The 24,320-nt window shown below is 44.2% G+C and overlaps 1 protein-coding gene across 4 annotated transcripts; it reads left to right on the top strand.

Annotated features, from left to right (window-relative positions):
* Nucleotides 1–1,323: 1,323 nt before the first annotated feature.
* Nucleotides 1,324–24,077, top strand: LOC115204136 (hamartin). 4 transcript variants are annotated; one of them, XM_029769479.1, is made up of 22 exons: nt 1,324–1,571; nt 6,352–6,554; nt 6,668–6,771; nt 6,928–7,080; nt 7,242–7,386; nt 7,541–7,695; nt 7,841–7,914; nt 8,059–8,237; nt 8,540–8,652; nt 9,292–9,457; nt 13,844–13,944; nt 14,058–14,148; nt 14,291–14,365; nt 15,795–16,416; nt 17,046–17,089; nt 19,694–19,860; nt 20,201–20,383; nt 20,508–20,618; nt 20,797–20,919; nt 21,225–21,412; nt 21,564–21,740; nt 21,882–24,077. In XM_029769479.1, the coding sequence occupies exons 1-22, from the start codon at nt 1,444–1,446 to the stop codon at nt 22,570–22,572; spliced, it is 3,993 nt and encodes a 1,330-aa protein (XP_029625339.1). In that variant the 5' UTR covers nt 1,324–1,443; the 3' UTR covers nt 22,573–24,077. The 4 variants fall into 4 exon arrangements, with proteins under 4 accessions (XP_029625339.1, XP_029625336.1, XP_029625337.1 ...); XM_029769476.1 differs by having other exon boundaries at nt 1,325–1,571; nt 14,291–14,374; XM_029769477.1 differs by having other exon boundaries at nt 1,326–1,571; nt 13,847–13,944; nt 14,291–14,374.
* Nucleotides 24,078–24,320: the final 243 nt, after the last annotated feature.

Below are 24,320 nucleotides of genomic sequence, written 5' to 3' on the forward strand. Positions count from 1 at the left end.
ATCAAAATAAAAGTCATCCAATTACAGCTTACATTTGTCCTGTTACACATAATTGTGTAGTGTAAATGTCTTTCTTGCATATCCAAACTCCCCCAGAGATACCCACAGAGAGTGGGGTCACAGCCAGGGTCCCCATTGTCCACCGCCCCTGGAGCAATTGGGGTTTGATGCCTTGCTCAAGGGCACAGTGACAGATTTTTTTCACCTTGTCAGCGCCAGGATTTGAACCAGCAACCTTTTGGTTACTTGCCCAATGGTTACAAGAAAAACTTTCTAACCTCAAGAAAATGTTTGTGGTTGCTTATGTTTTTCCTATATCACACACATATGTATTATACATATCCCAGTGGGGTCAAAGCCAGGGTCTACCTGAAGCAATTTGGGTTAAGTGCGTTGCTCAAAGGGCCAAGAGCAGCTCAACAGATTTTTCACCTTGTCGGCTAGGATATTGCAAACTAGCAACCTTTCGATCACTGGCCCAACGCTCTAACTGCTACCTGTCATCTCATACTGCCATTGTTCGTTCCATAACACGTGTAGACTGCAGCAACCCTAATAGGTAAACAGGACTGTGTATTTTATCCCTTGCCTACTTTGCACTTTTCAGGACACAATTTAGTTAATAAAATGAAGTGTCTATAAAAAGCTAGTAGAAAGAGGCTAGAAAGAGGGGAGGCATGGTTTACGGGCGGCAGGTAGCCTAGTTGTTAGAGCGTTGTGCCAGTAACTGAAAAGTTCCTGGATCGAATCCCAGAGCTGACAAGATAAAAATCTGTCCTTCTGCCACTGAACAAGGCAGTTAACCCACTGTTTTCTGGTAGGCTGTCTTTGTAAATAAGAATTTGTTCTTAACTGACTTGCCTAGTTAAATATAAACATAAAACCATGTCTTCTCTCTTTCCAGCTATTTTTGGGTTGTGAAATAGGGGCCCCTTGTGAAATAGGTTGGGAACTCCTGAATTAGATTGATGTTCACAAATTTTTCTTAATCATATCTTTAGTAACTGTAGTCAAGGAAATCATATTGATGGGCCCCTAAAAGTAGTTAAACTACTTTGAGTGGAATGCTTGGTTTATGTTGGGTAATGTTTGATCTGTATAAATATGCCTATGTAGGCTAATAACACCATCAGCTAACATTTAGAAAATATTTCTGTGTTGCATAATTCAATTTGTGAGGTGAGAATGGGATATGATATTGGAGTTATTCAATATAGTGCTCCAGATAATGTGTCCATTATGTTGAGCGCATGCGCTCACTACATGAGTCACGCGAAAACGCATTACTTTTTAAACTCATCCCTCCACCTGAGAAAAACAATGCTTAATTTCTCGTAGAGTGAGGAAATTAGTAGTTTGGTGCACTAAAATATGATTACAGCAGAATGGAACAATTTGAATAAGCGTAGCTGTAGCGTTATTTAGATAAATAGACTAGGCAGTATGCAACTGCAGAGTCTGAATGTCTCAGGGATTACTTTGCGTGCGAGTCAGCGGAGGCTGCTTGCAGAGGAAGGGGCTGTGAGGTGTTCAAGATGGCGGCGCCCTGTGGAGTGCAGCGTCTCTGACAGGTAAACAGGTCCATGTATTGAGGTACTTAAATATATAATGGTGAATTTCAGATGTTAAAATGTCATTAATATAAGGCGTGGGCATTATGTGTTTCTGATGCTCTTTCATGACTGTCAAATGCACGTTTTGTTTCCCTTCGCCGTAGCTGTTTATAATGACTTGTTTTTTTGGACTCTCAGCTAACGTTAATTCTATTTCTGTAGACGCTGACAATAATGGTTTGAGTCATAACTAGCTAGCTACTTTCATGACCATGCATCTGTTGAAATAGTTTTCAGCTTGTCAAGATTAACTAATGTAAGATACTCGGATACAACAATCCGAGCCCTGTCCATTGTTCCCCCTGAGTTGTTTACGACAGTAAGTAGTCGTTCCAGATAACGTTAGCTAGCTACAGTAGTCTGCTTGTTGGCGACACATCTAGCTAGCGTTTAGCCAATAATTCTCAACTCCTCGATACTGTAGTTGAGAATTCTTGGCTCGTTTGCGTTTGACTGCATAGTGATTTTACATGGTCAGTTACAGGTGAATGATGTAACGTTCGCAAGCTAGCTATATTTGTTGTATTCAGCTGCAACTTCTTGCAATGTTGCAGCTGCTTTCTGCATCACATTTTGAGCAAAGCTTGAGGCGTAGGCGTCATAGGTACTAATTTAGCTAGCTAACGTTATATCTCATTGCATTTAATATTACAGCTACAGTACATTCCTACTTGTAGGCATATTCTGTTGTATAACTAGATGGCCATAGGTAATTCATCACATGCAACCGTAAATAAAAATGAATAACATTATCATAGTGTATTTGGTATCTAGCTACTGTACTATTTTAAATTATGATACAAGTTGCATTACTAGGCTAGATGGGGTGTCCCTTTGCAGTTGGCTATTTAGTGCAATAGACTAACTCATTATCCTCCCTCCTGAGCACTAGCATCGAATAGCCCCTGCGATATGCAACTTTTCAGGGAAGTCAGGAACCAATATACAGTTAGGAAAGCTAAGGCTAGCTTTTTCAAACAGAAATTTGCATCCTGCAGCACTAATTCCAAAAAGTTTTGGGACACTGTAAAGTCCACCCCGCATCAACTGGCCCAAGCCCCCCCAGCTTCTCCTTCACCCAAATCCAGACAGCTGATGTTCTAAAAAAGCGGGAAAATCTGGATCCCTACAAATCAGCTGGGCTAGACAATCTGGACCCTCTCTTCCTAAAATTATCCGCTGCCATTGTTTGTCTGTTCAACCTCTCTTTCGTATCGTCTGAGATTCCTAAAGATTGGAAAGCAGCAGCGGTCATCCAACTCTTCAAAGGGATTGACACTCTAGACCCAAACTGTTACAGACCTATATCGATCCTGCCCTGCCTTTCTAAAGTCTTTGAAAGCCAAGTGAACAAACAGATCACTGACCATTTCAAATCTCATCTTACCTTCTCCGCTATGCAAATCCAGTTTCCGAGCTGGTCACGGGTGCTCCTCGGCCACCCTCAAGGTCCAAAACGATATCATAACTGCCATCGATAAAAGAGAGTACTGTGCAGCCGTCTTCATCGACCTGGCCAAGGCTTTCGACTCGGTCAATCACCGTATTCTTATCGGCAGACTCAATAGCCTTGATTTCTCAAATGACTGCCTCGCCTGGATCACTAACTACTTCTCAACTCGAGTTCAGTGTGTCAAATCGGAGGGTCTGTTGTCCGGATCTCTGGCAGTCTCTATGGGGGTACCACAGGGTTCAATTCTCAGGCCGACTCTTTTCTCTGTATATATCAATGATGTCGCTCTTAATGCGGGTGATTCCTTGATCCACCTCTATGCAGACGACACCATTCTGTTTACATCTGGCCCTTCTTTGGACACTGTTAACAAACCTCCAAATGAGCTACAATGCCATACAACACTCCTTCCGTGGCCTCCAACTGCTCTTAAACGCTAGTAAAACGAAATGCAAGCTCTTCAACCGATCGCTGCCTGCACCCGCCCGACTAGCATCACTACTCTGGACGGTTCTGACTTAGAATATGTGAACAACTACAAATACCTAGGTGACTGGTTAGACTGTAAACTCTCCTTCCAGACTCACATTAAGCATCTCCAATCAAAAATTAAATATAGAATAGGCTTCCTATTTCGCAACAAAGCATCCTTCACTCATGCTGCCAAACACACCCTTGTAAAACTGACTATCCTACCGATCCTCAACTTCGGCGATGTCATTTACAAAATAGCCTCCAACACTCTACTCAGCAAACTGGATGCAGTCTATCACTGTGCCATCTGTTTTGTCACCAAAGCCCCAGATACCACCCACCACTGCGACCTGTATGCTCTCGTTGGCTGGTCCTCGCTACATATTCGTCGCCAAACCCACTGGCTCCAGGTCATCTAAGTCTTTGCTAGGTAAAGCTCCGCCTTATCTCAGCTCACTGGTCATTATAGCAACACCCACCCGTAGCACGCGCTCCAGCAGGTATATTTCACTGGTCATCCCTAAAGCCAACACCTCCTTTGGCTGCTTTTCCTTCCAGTTCTCTGCTGCCAATGACTGGAACGAATTGCAAAAATCACTCAAGTTGAAGACTTCTATCTCCCTCACTAACTTTAAGCTTCAGCTGCCAGAGCAGCTTACCGATGGCTGTGTACAGCTGCAGCAAATCTGTAAATAGCCCAACCAACTACCTACCTCATCCCCATATTTGTTTTAGATTTTCTGCTCTTTTGCACACCGGTATTTTTACTTGCACATCCTCATCTGCACATATCACTCCAGTGTAAATTGGTAAATTGTAATTACTTTGCCACTATGGCCTATTTATTGCTTTACCTCCTTACATCATTTGCACACACTGTATACAGATGTTTCTATTGTGTTATTGACTGTATGTTTGTTTATCCCATGTGTAACTCTGTTTTTGTCGCACTGCTTTGCTTTATCTTGGTCAGGTCGCAGTTGTAAATGAGAACTTGTTCTCAACTGGCCTACCTGGTTAAATAAAGGTGAATTGTTTTTTAAATCGGGTCCATTGTTGCAGGTTGTGGAGAGAACTAGGGAACAATGACAGTATTATTATAAAATCCTAGTCCAGTTGAGTCCATAGATCTAGCCTAAGGCTTCAAATGGATTTTGTTTGTGAAATGATTTGTGAGAGAATGAGGGTGGTGCTTAACGGCTTGCACACAGCCAAATGTAATTTCCAGTGTTTACATGGAAGTGCATGGGGCTGCATAAAGGCTCTTTGTGTTCTCCTGACTGCTCCAGAGCTGCTGCTTCTTGAGGTCACTCTGAGGGTTGTTCCTGGTTGTGCCACTGACTGTGGCCCTGGTCCTGCAAGTTTGAAAACACCCTAATTCAATTCAACACACCCGTTAGGCTCCCGAGTGGCGCAGCATCTCAGTGCTAGAGGCGTCACTACAGACACCCTGGTTCGAATCCAGGCTGTATCACAACCAGCCATGATTGGGAGTCCCATAGGGCGGTGCACAATTGGCCCTGCGTTGTCCGGGTTTGGCCGGTGTAGGCCAACATTGTAAATAATCATTTGTTCTCAATTGACTTGCCTAGTTAAATAAAGTAAAACAAAAAAAAATATTAAAACCCTAGACCAATGCTAAGACCAAGGAGCTAATTGATACCTTGGGAGACTAGTGAGGGAGAGCCTCAGAGTAGTCTATAGGCTAACAGTTGTGCCTGCCTGTCAACCTTTCTTCTCAGCAGGGCCACGCACTGACACCATAAAGATTAAAACGGGAGTAGCCTAGTTTCAAGATGGAGTGTCAGAAATAGGCTAGGCCTATAGCCTTCCCCCTCTAAGGTAATGCTGTCATTGGAATGGGAGTAGGAGTTAAGAAAACAATAACATGCTTGCTGTTTCTCTCCAACATATAGGAAGAAGGGGATACCTAGTCATTTGTACAACTGAAATGTGTCTTCCGCATTTAACCCAACCCCTCTGAATCAGAGAGGTGCGGTGGCTGCCTTAATCCACATCTTCAGCGCCTGGGGAACAGTGGGTTAACTGCCTTGCTCAGGGGCAGAACGACAGATTTTTACCTTGTCAGCTCGGGGATTCGATCCAGCAACCTTTTAGGTTACTGGCCCAACGCTCCTACCCACCAGGGACCATGGGTGATTGACATCCGGGTGATATTGACCTGCCTATCATAATTATTTATGCCCACTTGTCAGCTGGAGATTTGGATGCCTCCTTTGGCCTCTTTTCATTTGAAAGGTTGAGTCGCTGAGACGGAGAGGGATTCTGTGAACACTCAGAATATGACAAACCACTGTTGGCTGGAGAGGATCATTTTCTGTCTTGTATTAAGCATGGTTGTGGGCACAGAGATTGTGTTTTTGTCTGTTCTATTGGGCCAAGTGTGGTCAGAGAAATTAATTTGAATTTGTCAGTGTTTCACTGCTTTCAAACTATTGTGCTAGATTTCTCATGGCTATATTAAAAGCACACTGTGTACCTATTGGTGGCCTTATTTATACCCTTAGCAATTAGGAGCTGCATTGTAACAAGCCTAATCATAGCCTACTGTAGCTGATACATATTGGTAAGTTCCATTAATAACATTGCTAATTTCCTACATTTTGTCTGTGCACTGTATGACTTTTTTTTTAGATTAGGCTTTACGAGGGTCATAATCATATGTTAATACAACTGATGCTTTTCTAGAATCCCAGCGGTGTTAAGTTGTATCTAATAACCTACATATCACTGAAGTTCTCTGACTTGTGTTGAGTCAGGTTTGACCCTGTTGCTTGCCCTGTCCTGTAGTGGTGCCTGGAGACTGTATTGGCCGGAGGCTCAGGGAGCCCTCCAGGCAGGGCAGCAGGACACTGAGAGACACGACTGGGACACCACTGTCACCATGGCGAGAGAGCAGCCCAACATAGGGGACCTTCTCCCTCTCCTGGAGTCCTCCGACATCCACCAACTAGAGGAGATTAAAGGCCTTATCAATGAGCATCTCAGCACTGGTGAGAACTTGGCTTTTTAATAAGTTGTTTTTGCCATTTCAATTATGCAGCCATATTGTGGACCATAATGTGGATGTTGGGACTATGTTAATTATTCCCTCCTCTCTGTGTAGAGCGAGGGGCCGTGCTGCTGAATGGACTGGTGGACTACTTCCTGGAGACTAATTCGGCCCAGGCCATTCATATTCTCTCCTCAGTCAGAGAGCCACATGATAAGGTGAGATCTGCCGAACCCCACCATCACCTTATATTGCAAGAGACTGTAACCCCATTTTTCATCAATGTTAATTCAATAACTTATACTCATGCATTGTGAAACAATGAATACATATGATTGTCTTATAGCTCATTGTTTTTCATTTACCCACCACAGCACCTACTGGACAAGATGAACGAGTGTATGACCAAACAGGCCTGCCGGCTGCCTACCCTCACCCTGCTAGGCCACGTGGTCCGCAAGCAGCCTTCCTGGATCCACAAGATCGCCCGCTACCCACTGCTTCTCTCACTGCTTAAATGCCTCAAGGTAAGAGGGAAAGATGGGCTATTAGCCACAGAGGTCTCCTATATAGACAGCTTTTGTTTAAAAAAAATAATACTTGGAAACACAAGTTTATTAAATCATGTGTCCTGGACATCTTTCCTATGTATGCTAATGTTGACTGTTTTTCTTCCCGTTGTGTACAGACGGATTTAGACGTGATGGTCCTCATAACTGGAGTCCTGGTGTTGATCACTCTGCTCCCCATGATCCCCCAGGCTGGCAAACAACACCTGTATGAGTTCTTTGACATCTTTGGTCGCCTGGCTTCCTGGAACCTGAAGAACCCAGGTAATCCCTGAGAAAAGTCTCCGAGGAGCTATTTTATTAAGATGGAAGACAATAAAAATATTGGGAATGGTTGAGAGCCAGGCATGGTTTAAGATGGACTGTTTTTGTTCACACTGCCTCTGACCTGACATAATGTTCCTCTTGCTTCCCCCAGGGCACATCTCCGAGGTGTTCCTCATTCACCTGCACGCCAGTATCTACTCGCTCTTCCACCGTCTCTACGGCATGTACCCATGCAACTTTGTGTCCTACCTGCGCTCCCACTACAACATGAAGGAGAACGTGGACACCTTTGAGGAAGTGGTGAAGGTGAGAGACTTGAGATTTTGCATTTGAGCAATCTTTAATTTAGATTTTTATTCTATTGATTTTGGCTTCAGGAAGATGTTCTACCCATAGAAATTGATCTAATCCTTTGTGCTTTCCCCAATTTTTTTTATGTGTTTTTTTGCAGCCAATGCTGGAACATGTCCGTATACATCCAGAACTAGTGACTGGAACGAAAGACCATGAGCTTGATCCCACCAGGTCAGTCAATCACAGCTCTCCAGCTTCACTTGTTTATGCACCATATTCTGTCAACCAATAAAAGAGCTTATCTGCTGACAAATTAGAGATTATTATTATTACATAGTTTTCCTCAATGTGATTGACCATGCTGGACCTCTGCAGGTGGAAGAAGTTTGAGATTCATGACATCGTTATAGAGTGTGCCAAAGTGTCTCTGGACCCCAAGGAGGCGTCGTGTGAGGAGGGCTATGCGACCATGCCCGGGAACTTCTACCCCCACCCGGAGCTCCGCCCACAAGAGTCCGTATCCAGCCCCTACACAGACTTCCACAGCAGCTACGGTGAGAACACACCCCCTCCCTCACCTCCCATTGGTGGATAGGAATGTCATAAGTTTGATTGGTGTTCTCACTGTTCATGTCTAAAATGTGTTCTGTTTTTTTTCACTGAGTCACGTGAATTCTCAGACTATCAATCATCTGAAATGTGTCTGTTTGGCTGCCAGACGCGTTTGTTGGATTGTAATTATGACTTGTGATGATGGTGTTGTTGATAACAATGGTGAATGAATGGAAGATTTAACACATGGATATGGGTGTCAGTGAGTCAGACTGATTTGATTATTTTCCTCTCCACCCCACAGGAAGCTCCTCTTCAACACCTTTCTCTACCCCCCGCCAGCCACTGCCACCTCCCCTGGCCCCTCTCCCGGGGACGCAGTCCTTGTATCGCAGCCCCCAGACCTCCAGAAGTCAGGTAACACAGTCACACAGCATTTCTGTTGCACAACATTTCACTGCACTGACCTATGGTAATTGTGTCCAGATTAGTCCCTAGATGGAAACAGGGTTTGTTGAAGAGTGGGCAGCCACTGCTATCTACTGCTTCTTCTCTATTCACTTCTTGTTTTGCAGAGTTTGTTTACACTTCATATATTGGCTGTGTCAGATGCTGGTTAGTCAATTGTCCCTGATCCCCCTCCTCCTATCCGGGCCGATGAATCGCCCCCTTTATTTCAGAGATGAGTGGTGGGAGGGAGTGCTTCAGAGTGGGGGGGGGGGGGGGGTGCTTTGAATCATCGGCGCAGGCGGTGGTGTCAGGCCTTAGAAAGCAGAAAACACGCCCCCGCCCTGTCACTCCACTGTGGTTTGTCACAGGGGCTGGTTGCCCTGGCGACACTGTCTGTCCCTCTCTTTGTGAGCCGCCCATGCAGGGGGTTCTGGTGTTGTTCAGCACTCTGGGTCTGTCTGAGGATTCTTCGGTAGGAAACTGAGATCCTGGAAAACACTAGCCTAATTTCCAGATACAATTTTATAGTATATTACATCTGTTATTTATCAAACATTTAAGCGTAATTATCACTTAACCTGTAACATTGTGAATGTCTTCCTATAGAACTCTAGCTGTGAACTCGACTCCACCTGTGGTGTACAGGAACTTTGGAGTCCCTCCTCCCTGTGTGGCATGGCCACTCCCCCTTCCTCTAGGGGCATGTCACCCAACCAAGAGCTCTCCCATAGTGCCTCTCACCTCCCAGGCCACCGCGTCCACAGCACATCAGGTGACAAGGGATCATTCAACTATTACAACATAGTCAGGTCCATCATTATTTGCACCCTTGATGAAGAGGAGCAAAAAATACTTACAAAATAGCTCAGTATTTGTATTATTTATGTACTTTTTTGGTTTAACGAGTAATAATAAAAAAGATATGGGTCGAAATGATTGCCTCTCCTGCTTTCAGTAATCTAGCACCCTCCCCTTGCAATACATGTTTTATTAGATTGGAGAACACATTGGGAGGGATATTAGACTGTTCCTCCATACAGAATCTTTCCAGATCTTTGATATCCTTCGTCTGCTCTTATGGACTGCCCTCTTCAATTCAAACCACAGGTTTTAAATGGGTTTCAAGTCCGGAGACTGAGATGGCCATTGTTGATTTTTGTGGACAGTTAACCATTTCTTTGGATTTTGATTAGTGCTTGGGATGATTGTCTTGTTGAAAGATTCACTTGCGGCCAAGTGTCATCTTCCTGGCAGAGGCAACCAGGTTTTTGGCTACATGGTAAAGTTCATAATGCTGTTGACCTTAATAAGGGGCCCCCCCAGGACCAATGGTCTAATATCCCTCCCAATGTGTTCTCAAATCTCATAAGATTTTAGAAAATGGCTGTCTTTACCCTCGCAGGGTGTATTGAAAACGGGTGCCAATAAGTTTGACCCTTATCTTTTTTTGATAGTAATTGTTAAACAAAATATTTCTCTGAGCAGTTGTGTTAGCATAAAATATAATTTTCCCCTTTTTTTTGCATACAAAATAGCTCAGTATTTATTTTTTGCTCATCTTTATCAGGTCGATAACTAATGGTTCCCTTGACTGAATTAAGTGTTGTGGGATTGAATAAACAATATTGATTTGTATGATGTAACATGCTGTAGAAAATGATCCTAACATGCGTCTTTACACGTATGATCTGTCTTCAACTTTTCTGTTTACACTATTTGTATTGATTAAGGATCCCCATTAGTTCCTGCCAAGGCAGCACCTACTCATCCTGGGATCCTGCAACATTAAGGCAGTTATACAGTTTAAAATATTATGACATTTCATAACTTTACCCAATACATTTAATGTGTTCCCTCAGGCCACTACTATAGGGTGGCAGGTAGCCTAGTGGTTAGAGCATTGGACTAGTAACCGAAAGGTTGCAAGATCAGCTCGGGGATTCGACAAGATAAAAATTGGTCGTTCTGCCCCTGAACAAGGCAGTTAACCCACTGTTCCTAGGCCGTCATTGAAAATAAGAATTTGTTCTTAACTGACTTGCCTAGTTAAATAAAGGTAAAATAAAATAAAATACCCCACGATCACATATTTACAATACAACATCCGTGTGTGTCTAATCCTGTGTCCACAGTCCCCGCTTTTCCATAAGGTGTATTTAAAACAATTTTTTTTTTAATGTTTTTAAAATCTGATTCTACTGCTTGCATCAGTTACCAGATGTGGAATAGAGTTCCATGGCTCTATGTAGTACTGTGTACCTCCCATAGTCTGTTGTCTTGTGGGGTATGCATGGGTGTCCAAGCTGTGTGCTAGTAGTTTAAACAGACACCTTGGTGCATTCAGTATGTCAACACTTCATACAAAAACAAGTAGTGATGAAGTCAATCTCTCCTCCACTTTGAGCCATGAGAGATTTTAAATGCATATTATTGTTAGCTTTCCGTGTACATTTAAGGGCCAGCAATGCTGCCCTGTTCTGAGCCAATTGTAATGTTCCGACTTCTCTCCATCTCAGCTACCTTTGTATCAACATGTTCTGACCATGACAGTACACAATCCAGGTTTACTCCAAGTGGTTCAGTCCCCTCATCTTGCTCAATTTCCAAATTATTTATTACAAGATTGTTGTGGTTTAGTGAATGATTTGTCCCAAATACAATGCTTTTAGTTTTTTAAATATTTAGGTTTAACTTATTCCTTGCCACTCATTCTAAAACTAACTGCAGCTCTTAAGTGTTGCAGTGATTTCACTCGCTGTAGTAGCTGATGTGCATAGTGTGGTAATCTACATGCGTAGACACACTGGCTTTACTCAATGCCAGTGGTATGTATTTAGTTAAGTTTTGAAAAAAGTAAGGGGCCTAGACAGCTGCCCTGGGGAATTCCAGACTCTACCTGGATTATGTTGGAGAGGCTTCCATTAAATAACACCCTCTGTGTTTTGTTAGACACTACCCTTAAATTAGCCACCTTCACACTTTTATGCGTGTCTGCACCATTAGAAATAGACTGGCATTGGAAAGCAATTGTCTTTACCCCCTCTGAATGGTACAGTGTAATGTGGTGTAGGAGTGTCCCACACTACCTCGAAGTGGCTTGGGAATGTCAGATTTGATACCAGAACCATCTCTTTACACTTCAAAAATGTGTTGTGTAACCAGTTTCTCTATTAAACCGGTTTAAAGCTGGAATAGTCTAAAAAGGCATATTACCACATTGTGTTGTGTGCTTTATAGAGATTTGCTGGGGGGGGGGGGGTAAAAGTCGTTGTGATTAATACTAGAACTGCTGGGCCTCGATTGGAGCCCCCCCAGCTAATGAGCAGTCTGCACCATTCTTGTCATGTTGGATGTATACTAATGTCTCTGTAATGAGATTTGTCTTCCTTGTGGCTCAGTTGGTAGAGCATGGTGTTTGCACCGCCAGGGTTGTGGGTTCGATTCCCATGGGGGGAAGGGAAAAACAATGTATGAAATGTATGCATTCACTACTGTAAGTCGCTCTGGTTAAGAGCGTCTGCTAAATGACTAAAATGTAAAAAATGTAATTAATATATTTCATATACTGTAGCAAAATGAATCATTTGGTTGTTTATGAAGGCCTTGGGTAACATTAGAATACTTTTTTTTTCTTAAGTAATACAATAGGATTATGTTACTCTAGGCTATATGTAAAAGCAAAACCGTTTCAATCAGGTGTTCAACAAAACATTTTTGTGGAGTGTGTTTTGTTCCAACTTGAAGGCATATGTGTTGGAACACGGTAACACATTTATTTTTATAAATAAAATACCCCAACCACCAAGATGCACGGTCCAAAGGATTGAATGTTCATTTCTTTACCGTAAGCTGCCTCCAATGTTGTTTTAGCCATCGAAGGTGGCTAAGGCTCACCTTTGATGGCCAGTGGCACGCGGGTGAAGTATGCTCTTCACGGATGAATCCAGGTTTTCAACTGTGGCAGTGTGAAAGGCATGTGGGCCAGCGGTTTGCTGATAACGTTGTGAACCGAGTGCCCCATGGTGGGGTTGTGATGTGGGCAGGCATAAGCTACGGACAACAAATATAAAAAAAATCTATGCACATGACAAGATCCTGAGGCCCATTGTTGTGCCATTCATCTGCCGCAATCACCTCATGTTTCAGCATGATAATGCACAACCCCATTTCAAGGGTCTGTATATTATTCCTGGAAGCTGAAAATGTTAGTTATTGCATGGCCTGGCATACTCACCAGACATGTCACCCGTTGACCATGTTTGGCTTGCTCTGGATCGACGTGTAAGACAGCGTGTTCCTGTTCCCGCCAATATCCAGCAACTTCGCACAGCCATTTGAAGAGGAGTGGGACAACATTCCACAATCAACAGCCTGATCAACTCTGCAAAGGAAATGTCGTGCTGCGTGAGGCAAATGGTGGTCACACCAAATACTGACTGGTTTTCTGATTTACGCCCCTACTTTATAAAAAAAACATTGCATATCTGTTTCTTATTCATGTGAAACCCATAGATTAGGGCCTAATGAATTTGTCAATTGACGGATTTCCTTTCATATGAACTGTAACTCAGTAAAGTCTTTATTGTAACATGTTGCTGTTTATTTTTGTTTAGTGTAATTTCAATGGATCAATACAATAGAATTGCCCGCCCTGTTCTTCATTCACAATTGGTGATTTACATAATTAGGCATCGTTCGCTTTCTCTCTCTCATCCATTCTCCCCCATCATACTTTACTTAATATTTTTCATCTGTTATGTGTGAAATTAATTTCGGTATAGTTTCTGTTCAGTTTCGAGGCTGTTATCAGGGTGATTATCAGCTGGGCACTTTCAACTGTTGGAACAAGGAGCTGAGCAGGCCCTATTTTTTTTTTTTTTTTTTTTTTTTTTACTTTTTGGAGGAGGCTCAACGTGGAAAAACCATTTAACAAAAATTGCATGCCCTCCTAAAACTGCTTCTAACTTTATTAATATACTGACAGTATGTAGGCTTATTCAGGGAAAAGCCAAGGATGGAGGGGAACTTAAAAAAGGACGGTGTAAAAAAAAAAAGAAGAAATTAATGAGCAGTGAAAATGACTGCTTTAGCAGTTCTAGTGTTAATCCTACATTACATTTTGGTTGTTTATTTTCTCCTAATTACTGGGTTCTGTCAGCAGGTGGCAAAGGCACTCCTGCCACCTCCACCCCGCCCCACACCCCCTCTGATTTCACTATCATCACCCTGCTCTCCAACACCACCAGTCCACCACAGAAGGTACAGTATGACATCAATTTCCACAATGGGCATTCTGGCCTTTTGTAGTGTAGTAAGTAGAGAACTTGGGAGGACTTCCTTGTTAAATAAAAACTTGTGAATAACACTTTCAGGATGGTCACCCTGTAGAAGCAGCCAAACCCAGCCTGGTGAGGCAGGAACCAATCAGAGATCCTGAAAAAGGGGAAGAAGTCATCAACAGAGGTCAGTCGTCCAAAAAAAAAAATGTGGAAATAGATATTACAATTTGTATGCTTTTTACAAAGTCCTTGGTTTTTAAACATTGTCAGTCCATGTTCTGTTTTACATAAAACAATGTTTTTATTGGCTGTCTTTTGCCTACTAGATGTTGGTGGTGAGACCGTTTCCATGATGCTGTCAGTCTTTATGAAGGAGCATCAGCAGAGGACAGAGAAGGAGAGGGAAGAGAGTGAGTACAAGGATTGGGAGTGAGCTGGTCTAAATGAGGTTGACATAACATTTCAGTTGAATGAGAGTGAACCATATACACTACATGACCAAAAGTATGTGGACACCTGCTCGTCGACCATCTCATTCCAAAATCATGGGCATTTTAATATGTAGGCGCGCCCGCCCCCCCCTTGCTGCTATAACAGCCTCCACTCTTATGGGAAGGCAGACCCCCCCCTCCCCCCGCTGCAATAACAGCCTCCACTCTTATGGGAAGGCTTTTCACTAGATGTTGGGACATTGCTGCGGGGACTTGCTTACATTCAGCCATGAGCATTCGTGAGGTCGTTTACTGATATTAGGCCTGGCTTACAGTCAGCGTTCCAATTCATGGGTGGCCCCATGTTTGATGGTGCCACCTTGTAGAAGCAGCCAAGGTCAGGGCTCTTTGCAGGCCAGTCAAGTTCTTCCACACTGAACTCGACAAACCATTTCTGTATGGAACTCGCTTTGTGCACAGGGGAATTGTCATTCTGAAACAGGAAAGTACCTTCCCCAAACTTTTGCCAACAAGTTGCTCCAGAGTCCAATCTTCTAGAATGTCATTGTGTGCTGTAGAGCTAAGATTTATCTTTACTGGAACTCAGGGGCCTGGACCCAGACCATTATTCCTCCTCCACCAAACTTGACAGTTGGCACTATGCATTGGGGAAGGTAGTGTTCTGGCATCTGCCAAACCCAGATTCGTCTGTCGGACTGCCAGATGGTGAACCGTGGTTCAACACTCCAGAGATCGCGCTTTCACTGCTCCAGAGTCCAAGCTTTACACCACTCCAGCTGACGCTTGGCATTGCACATGGTTATCTTAGGCTTGTGTGTGGCTGCTCGGCCATGGAAACCCATCTCATGAAGCTCCCAATGAACAGTTCTTGTGCTGACGTTGCTTCCAGAGGCCGTTTGGAACTCGGTGTGTTGCAACCAAGGACAGACAATTTTTACACGCTTCAGCACTCGGCGGTCCTGTTCTGTGAGCTTGTGTGGCCAACCACTTCGCGACTGAGCCGTTGTTGCCTCTAGATGTTTCCCCTCCACAATAACAGCACTTACAGTTGACCGGGGCAGCTCTAGCAGGGCAGAAATTTGACGAACTGACCTGTTGGAAAGGGGGCATCCAATGACGGTGCCATGTTGAAAGTCACAAAGCTCTTCACTGAGGCCATTCTATTGCCAATGTTTGTCTATGGAGATTGTGTGCATGTGTGCTCGATTTTATACACCTGTCAGTAACTGGTGTGGCTGAACTAGCCGAATACACTAATTTGAAGCGGTGTCCATATACTTTTGTGTGTACATTTCATAGAAATAGTCACCAATGACTCAAAAGCCTGTTTCACTACAAGCCTCATGTCTCCCGTTTTACTTATCCAAAAACTCACCAGCTGCCAACTCAGAGGAGCTCCTGAAAATCACGGAGGACAAGCGGGACTTGGCCGGCCTAAGGAGCTTTGATTCCCCGTTCTACCACACCACCGAGACCCTGACAGGTACCCAGGAGAAGCCCCTGCCCAACCCCCCACTGGGAGGCCCCGTGCCGCCCCGGGACCCCCACATTGCTGTGCCGACCTCAGACGATGCACTGGAGAATACCCAGGGGGCTATTGGTGGAGATGGGGACAGTAGTAGGGGCTCGGCCCTGGACCAGTCCTGGTCTTTTGAACCTGTGTGTCCTTTCAGCCCCATCCAACACCCTCTCCACCACAGCCTCTCTGCCCTGGAGGACGAGGTGGCCAAGTTCGGTGGCCTTTTCTCGCCAAGCCGACAAATGAAGAACCCATCCCTGCCCTACGAGGCCCTGTTTGACCTGGCTCTGCCCCGGGCTGCATCCCTCTTCGTTGGGAGGAGGACGTCGGAAGCCCGGGGCAGAGCTGCTCTGGAGAGGCTGTGCCAGCGGCAGGAGGGACTGGAGGAGGAGGGCGAGGGGATGGTGTCAGCTTCCCCCCTGGAGGTGCTAGATCACCTTGTTCAGCAGGGCAGCGACACCCACGACAAGGTGCTCAAGAGGTGAGGGGCCCAGCTTTTAATATCTATCAGGTCACAACTGTCTGATCAACTTTATGCCAATCAGTCTATCAAAACCATTAATAATGGGTTGTCTTAGTATCTAGTCCAAGAACATGGGTTTCTGTGTGCTGTATGTGTTGGAGGCAAGGGGAAGACGGAGTGTATGTGATGTGAACCTCACTGTGTGGAATTGGGCTGGGTTCTTTCCAGTCCATTGCCCTAGCCCAAAGGAAATGCTCAGTGGAGAACTACAGGCATTGTCTGACACTCTCCACTCCCCTCCTACACACACACACACACACACACACACACACACACACACACACCCCGTCCTCGCTCCTAAGCCAATAATACAACAGCAGAGACCGTGTCAGCAGAGTTGGCGTTCTGTGCAGAACGATCTGGCTTTGCAGGTTTCCCCCCCACCTCTTTAGTATCTTCTCCAAAGATGAATGGCAGGCCATGCCCTGTTTGAGGGATGTAATTCACTGGGACAGAGGGCCTACACACACAAAAGTGTGTCTCCAAGCCCAGATGGGTCGAGAAGGCCGGGATCTACCATTCAGGTCTTTTATATGGGGTCTGATGTACTGTCCCAATGCTGCCCCTGTTTTTTTGTTCTCTTACAGATTACCTTTGCCCAGCAAGTCGGCTGACTGGACACATTTTGGAGGTAAAGAACCAGCACCACAGGAACACTGGACTAGCTAGTGCAACAGGGGAACGCTGAAAGCTTTCAGGTTATTTAGGCCTCATGATGCGTTTACCATACAATGACTACAATGTCGTTTTCGTACATCATCCAGAAACAGAGGGCATTTGACAATATGCTCACACTTTTCTTCCATTGAAATCCTTTGGTGGGCTTCTGAAACGTTTATTTTATTATACATTTTCGGGATGGAAACGCTTTGAGCCTCTCGTCCCGTAAGCGGGATCAACATCCAGCAAAAAACTCCTAGCGACATTAGCATAACGAAATTTAATATATATATTTTCAAATATAGGACTCTCATATCGTTTTATAGATACACCTCTTCTGAATCGACCCACGTCGTCCGATTTCAAAAAGGTTTTACAGGAAAAACAAAACATTAGATTATGTTAGAGGAGTACATGGTAAAAGTAGCAACAAGGCCATTTTCCGACCAACCACATGCATCACAAATAACCAAAAAAAAGCTAAATGCAGCACTAACCTTTTTACAAACTTCATCAGATGACACACCTAGGACATCATGTTACACAATGCATGCATTCTTATGTTCAATAAAGTTCATATTTATATATAAAAACAGCATTTTACATCGGCGCCTGACGTTGACTAACTATTTTCCCTCAAATGCATCCCGGGAAACAGTGCTACAATTTACTCAATTACTATTCAAAAACATTTTTAAAATGTAATATTGTCATTCTAAGATTTATAGATGAATATCTCTTGAAAGCACCTGTCATACCAGATTTAAAAATAACTTTACTGGGTAATCACACTTTGCGATAAAAGGGGATGCGATACTCAGAAAATTAGCTAGTAATTCCAGCTCGGCGCCATCTTGGAACAATCGCATATCACATCTAATCTTGTATACTATTGTCAATAATCCCTTACCTTTAGTTGTCTTCATCAGAAAGCACTTCCAGGAATCCCAGGTCCACAACAAATGTATTTTCGGACGAAAAAGTCCATCCTTTATGTTCCATTAGCTTGCTGTTGTTAGCACGTCTGAAGGCTGTATCCAAATGCTCCGTCGGGCGTGGGACAGCGGTTTCGAAAAATAACATTTTTTTTCCCCCATTTAGGTTCGTTCAAACATGTCAAACGTTGTATAACATAAATCTTCAGGGCCTGTTTCAACAAGAGAGCCAATAAGATTCGAGGGGGACGATTGTATTGTGTTTCAAAACGTTTCGAAAGGAGGGGGTAGACGGCCGCCGACGTCACAATGGTGATGGCCCTCCTCCTGTGACCAATTTCCACAGCGTCTCATTCATTCAGTTTCGACAGTAGAAGGCTCAAAACACTTTGTAGAGACTGGGGACATCTAGTGGAAGCAATAGAGTGCTCAATGAACAATAGCTCACGGTGTGATTTAATAGGCAAAGATGTGAAGTTGAGTCCACAATTCAGAATTCCACTTCCTGTTTCAATCGGTCTCGGGGTTTTGACTGCCATATGAGTTCTGTTATACTCACAGACACCATTCAAACAGTTTTAGAAACTTTAGGGTGTTTTCTATGCACAGGTATTAATTATATGCATATCCTAGCTTCTGAGTTTGATTATTAGGCCGTTGAAAATGGGCCCGATTTTTTTTTTTTTTTTTTTTTTTTTTTTTTTTTTTTTTTTTTCTTTTTTTTCAAAATGTGCTGTGGCGCCCCCTATCCTAGGGTAAGTCCAAGAAGTTAAACAACTAAAACCTGATATAACGTATGTAGAAAAGATAATGGACTTATTTTTATTTTTTATTTTTTTCTCTCCATCTTTGGGAACTAACGATCACCAAAGTAAAAGCTGGACAGTCATGGAGTATTATTATTATTATTATTATTTTTTTTATTTTTTTTAAGAATAAAATATTCCAAAAACACGGCATCCAGCTCAGCCCCTTTTTGATCCTGGAAAAACCTGGACTCATTAAGTACCTTGGAGATATAATAACAAAAATAAAGACTAGCAGAGTTCACATGATCCTAGATGCTATATGAGAATCAGATCCTCTCTGGATGGGTACAAGGGGCTCTGTTTTAACCATCTCCAGCTGCTGATCACTGTATAACGGCCTTGTCTGGGCCAAAACTCCCTCTCCGCTTGCCAAATATTGGAATTGAATAAGATCCCCTGGTTATACAATTTATAGAAGTAATGTATAAGTGATTGTGAAGCCAACTCCACCAAGAGCTTATGTAAGCTCCCGGAATGACTGAGAGGCCTCGGTGTAAAATTCTCATACATGTTATCTGCCAGTTTATTTTATGTACACCTACTCAGTTCCCTCTGTTAGTTTGACTACATATGCACTAGTCATACAGCTTTCATTCATTAATAAAAGATGAAGAATCAATGTTCAAGATATTTTAGCCCAGAATAGCATTTGACGGAGAGATGGAACTGTGATTAGAAATAAGTTCAGAAATACAATCAAGCAACTCAATATTAGGTGTTCTTAATGTTTGGTACACTCAGACAGATAAATCAGGATAGACTGTATTTCCACTATGACCGCACCATTTTCCTGGTCATTAACCCTCTGTGTGCCTGCCCTCCCTGCCCCAGGCTCTGCTCCACTGGACGAACTGCACACGTTACGTAGCCAGCTGCTCCTGCTGCACAGCCAGCTGCTGTACGAGCGCTACAAAAGGGAGCAGCACGCCGTCCGCAACCGACGCCTACTGCGCCGCGTCATCAACGCCACTGCACTGGAAGAGCAGAACAACGCTATGGTAACGAACGCTCCTCCCTTCCCTGGATTTGTCCCGTAGCTTCTCCGAACCAGCGCAAATCTGTTTGGAGATTCCAACGTCCTTAACTGTCAAAGCGGTGATCAAATCAAAGAATCCGAAAGAAGCAGGAGCCTGCTCTTGATCCATTTCACTCGCCAACTGTTATACTCACTCACACATGGATGTGAGGGTTCACTAGAGTATTGTAGCTTTTCCTCTGTGTTGCACATGGTGGAGGAAAAAAAACATGTTTTATTAAATCATATGACATTTGTAGATTACTTCAGAAACAGTGAGTGGTGTGTCATCCTGGCTCCCTGTTTTGTGTGTCCGCCTGAAGAAGGACCAGCTGAACCTGCAGAGTGTGGACGTCGTGACTCTGAAGGAGAGTCTGCAGGTGGAGCAGCAGCGCTGCAGACAGCTGTGGGACGACAGAGAGACCGTGGTCACCAGACTACACAGCCAGGTCCGCCAGCTACAGCAGGGCCGGGACGACTACTACACCAAGAACCAGGAACTGCAGGTAGACGCATGACCACATTTACACACACACACACACACACACACACACACACACACAGAATACCCTATATCAAATCGTCCATGCACTGTGTTGAATTCTGTCTGATCTGGAATGTCCTCTCCAGAGTCAGTTGAATGAATATCAGAAGAAGATGAATGACCTGGAGGCAGATCTCCAGAGAGCCAACAACAAGGTGTGTCACACAGGGCACCTTCTCAACCAGATGACCATCAAGGTGAGGCACCTCACCTAGCTCTACTTGCTCTGCTCTGTAAAATATCAGTCAGATGCTTTATGTGCATAGATTAAAGGACTAAGAAGCTCGTTTTTTGTGTGTGTGTTTCCATAAATTAACCAAACAGAGGGCTTTGTGGGGTTTGTCTCCCTTCTGAATGGTTATGTGTGTTCTTCAGCTGAGCACCAGTGAGAGCACCCAGCAACAGATGAGTTTCCTGAACAAGCAGCTGCTGCTCCTGGGGGAGGCCCACAAGCTGGATGTACTGCAGCAGCAGCACACGGGCTCAGACAACACCAAGGTAGGGGGGCCAAGGGCCACAGACAGAGGAACTGTGGGGGGGGGGGGGGAATAACTGACTCCATAGTATAGCATGTGTAGAATCTGAATCAATGAAAAGTTGCTATGGATTTCTTTCTGTAACCACCATGAGAGAATACCCGTGTTCCATTGTAGTAAAAGTTGTCTGAGACCTGTTCCCATACGTATGTATTGGGGAAAGAACAACAACCTATACATACCAGAGACAATACCTCTCAGGGAGGCCACTGACCAAACTAGTTTTAACAGTCCCCTGCCACCACCACCATCTCTCTATCCCTGCAGGAGGCCCAGATGGTTCAGGTGTCCTGGGGGAAGGAGGTTGAGAGGCTGAGGCAGAGCCTGCTGCAGCAGGGCCAGAAGCTGGAGGCAGCGCAGCAGAGGGTGTGTGAGCTGGAGACTCAGCTCACCAAGAAGGAACACCTCATCGTGGAGCAGAAGAAGTTCCTGGAGGATGTCAAGGGCCAGGCCAAGTATGTGCACTCTGGGTTTAGAGGTGGAAAAGGCCTCAGACTTATTTGGATCAAAGCAGTTGGATTGTGTTTTTCTGTACAAATATATTTGTTAGCATAACAGCTTGTCTCTAAGTGTGTGATATGAACATATCCATCTGTCTCTGTGCAGGGGTGAGCTACAGGCGTCAGAGAACAGGTACCAGGCCCAGAGGAGAGCGACACAGCTCCTGCAAACGGAGCTGCTGCACCTCTATAGCAGACTGGAGATGGAGGGTCATGCCTGCCTTACCACAGCCTCAGCAGCAGGGGGCAGCAGTACCGATCCTGGCCCTCCTATAGACTCTAGGTGAGATGGCAGTCAAACTGTTAAAGTTACATTTTCTTACTTTATTGCTGTGAATGCACATGTAGAAATGTGTGTTTGTGCCATTGGAAGCCAAATGTATATTAAAGTAATCACCCTCCATGTTTTCCTTTGTCGCTATGGTAATGGCAGTATCATGGAACCAGATGGACCTGTCACATTGGGGACCAATGAGTGGTCTGACAGCAGACCATCTCAGTCCCCACGGGGCAATGGCAGCACTTTATTGCCAGGGCAACCAAAGGCAAACAACCCACCCAAAGCGCCCCCTGTCAACTCCGCCAGCAGCACCCAGGACATCCCCCCACCTCTCCTTGTGGAGCCCTCTTTTTCCTGTCCCCATGCCCCCCATGCCATCCCGCTGCCTCCTGACGCTGCCCCCCTCACCGTTGGCTCCTTCCCCAGCGCCAACAGCTTCCTGGGCATGAGGGCGCGGGAGCTGTTCCGGAACAAGAGCGAAAGCCAGTGTGACAAGGAGCCCCCCCACCTGGCCGGCCTTTCACAGGGCCTGAAGACTGAGCTGTGTGTGGAGCCCTTATTTCCCCCACTGGGGAATGCTCTGACATGTCCTGTCTCTGCCCCTGTCCCTACCCTTGCCCCCGTCCCTGCCTCTATACTAGGGGCCCCTCTCACTGTGCCTGCCAAGGAGCACCCGCCTGAAACCAGGCAAAGCGCTATCAAGCAGGAGAGTCCTAGGAGGAAAATGGGAGGAGCAAGGGGAGGGGGAGCGGCAGCGGCCAGCGCAGCACAACCCAGACAGCAACAGCAATTTAGGATCATGGACTACAACGAAACACAACAAGAGCACAGTTAGAGAGACACCGAACTGAGAGAGAAGAGGTTGTCTGGAGCAAGAGCTTCAAGCAGTAGAACCATAAGAGTTGAAGACAAAGCTCTGTTAAATTCAGTGTTATCCCATTCCCTCAAGTGGACAACAGGATTTGAACCACTGATTTGATTTAATCCCAGATGTAAAGATGGGAATGAAGGTTTAAATAAGGTAATTTTACAATCTACCAGCAGAGACCACATTATATATCTGGTCTGATTGCAGTTATACTTAAGACATTTATATACCTAGACATTTGGGAGTTATTTTTTCCAGAACCAATTTCATATAAATGGAGACCCTATTTCCAAATGTGTTGTTTGAAGTTATAAGAATACGCCATATTGGGTTCAAAACGACTTGGACAAGTATAAAACACTAAGAAAGTATGAGAGAGGGCCTTTTCATTCGTATGTATTAGTCTTGTAGGGTGTGAAGGATGGTTATGAAAGCCTGGTTTTGGTTGGCTATTGTCTTGAGCACCTGTTCTGATGGTGGGTTGGGGTGTGATCCTCAAGGCTCGGGGAGGAGCTGTGCCAAGTATGAGATTGTTGTCAATGATTCCAACTCCTCTGCTATGCTTGGGGAGGAACCTGGGAGTTTCATTGTAGATACAAATATAGGAGGAGGATTGCTTTTTCCATGCTGGTTTCATTATGTTCCTGACAGAAATGACCTTTAGTATGTGTTGAAGAGGGAGAGTGTGTATGCATGCATGCAAGTGTATGTTTAAGTCATGTTGCAATCATTTAGAAATGCTTTTTTATGAGTAGTGACAAATATGATACTTAAAGTACTTGTAACTTTCTGCAACCAATGTTGCTCATGATAACCACTTATCTTGACTTTAAATCAGACTTGTTATGTTAATTCTGACAAATCATTTGCAATACATCAACCTGTGTGAAGCAGTGTTTTCTGTTTGAGTTCACTAACCGAAAGTGTACAGAAAGACGGTGCCAAACATTTACCAGATATTGAATACAACCATTTCAAAATGACTCATTGACCTCACCAAGTGCTCCTATTCTAGTTCGGTATCTGGGTGTCTCTCAAAAGGGCTGATTGCTGTATAAAAGGTTTGCATGTGTCATCCTCTTGTTATAGCTACAGTGAGTCTGAAAAGGAAAAAAAAAGGTTCTGCCAATTGATTCTTATTGGTCCTACTGACCTATGACAGTCAGAATTGCCTCTTTCTTTTGGGTTCTTCCATGTGTTTAAATGGTCATAAATCCTGTTGTCCACTCTGAACTTCAGCTGTTATTCCCTCTGCCTTGCTATCTAAAGCATGTTCAACAATCCACTTTAATGCCAACAGTATAGTAGTAGGAACTACAACAAACCCAAGATGGAAGGTACAATCAAGCGTGGACTGAATGGAAAGCTTGAACTGGGATTTTTGAAAAAAGGCAAAAAAACAAAGTTCTTAAAAGCAGTTGCTTGTGTTTAACTGTGAACAATAAAAATCGTCTTCAATGTTTTGCACTACAGATCCTCTGAATGTTTTTCATTTCATTTTCTATAGTCACACAACTCGACTTCAAGGCTCAAACTGACCCCTAAACAATGTTCTGTCTCATTCCCCACTAGAGAGCACTGTTGTTCTAAATACTCAGCCTTTTCCTGCAGTGGAAATCAACAGGTAAGCCAGTCTGGTAGATTGGAGCGAACAAGTCCATAGACAATTATTGTTAAGGTCAAATACTGTCAGTGGGCGCTACAGGATGTATTTG

The sequence above is a fragment of the Salmo trutta genome, chromosome 12 (assembly GCF_901001165.1).
Source record: "Salmo trutta chromosome 12, fSalTru1.1, whole genome shotgun sequence".
Taxonomy (NCBI): domain Eukaryota; kingdom Metazoa; phylum Chordata; class Actinopteri; order Salmoniformes; family Salmonidae; genus Salmo; species Salmo trutta.

What these genes read in the sequence shown, in the direction of transcription:
- LOC115204136 (XM_029769476.1), top strand. Translation starts at nt 1,444, where the DNA reads ATGCAACTGCAGAGTCTGAATGTCTCAGGGATTACTTTGCGTGCGAGT. An exon ending in CAATGAGCATCTCAGCACTG is followed by an intron (nt 6,555 to 6,667) that starts GTGAGAACTTGG and finishes CTCTCTGTGTAG; the next exon opens with AGCGAGGGGCCGTGCTGCTG. An exon ending in CCCAGACCTCCAGAAGTCAG is followed by an intron (nt 8,653 to 9,291) that starts GTAACACAGTCA and finishes GTCTTCCTATAG; the next exon opens with AACTCTAGCTGTGAACTCGA.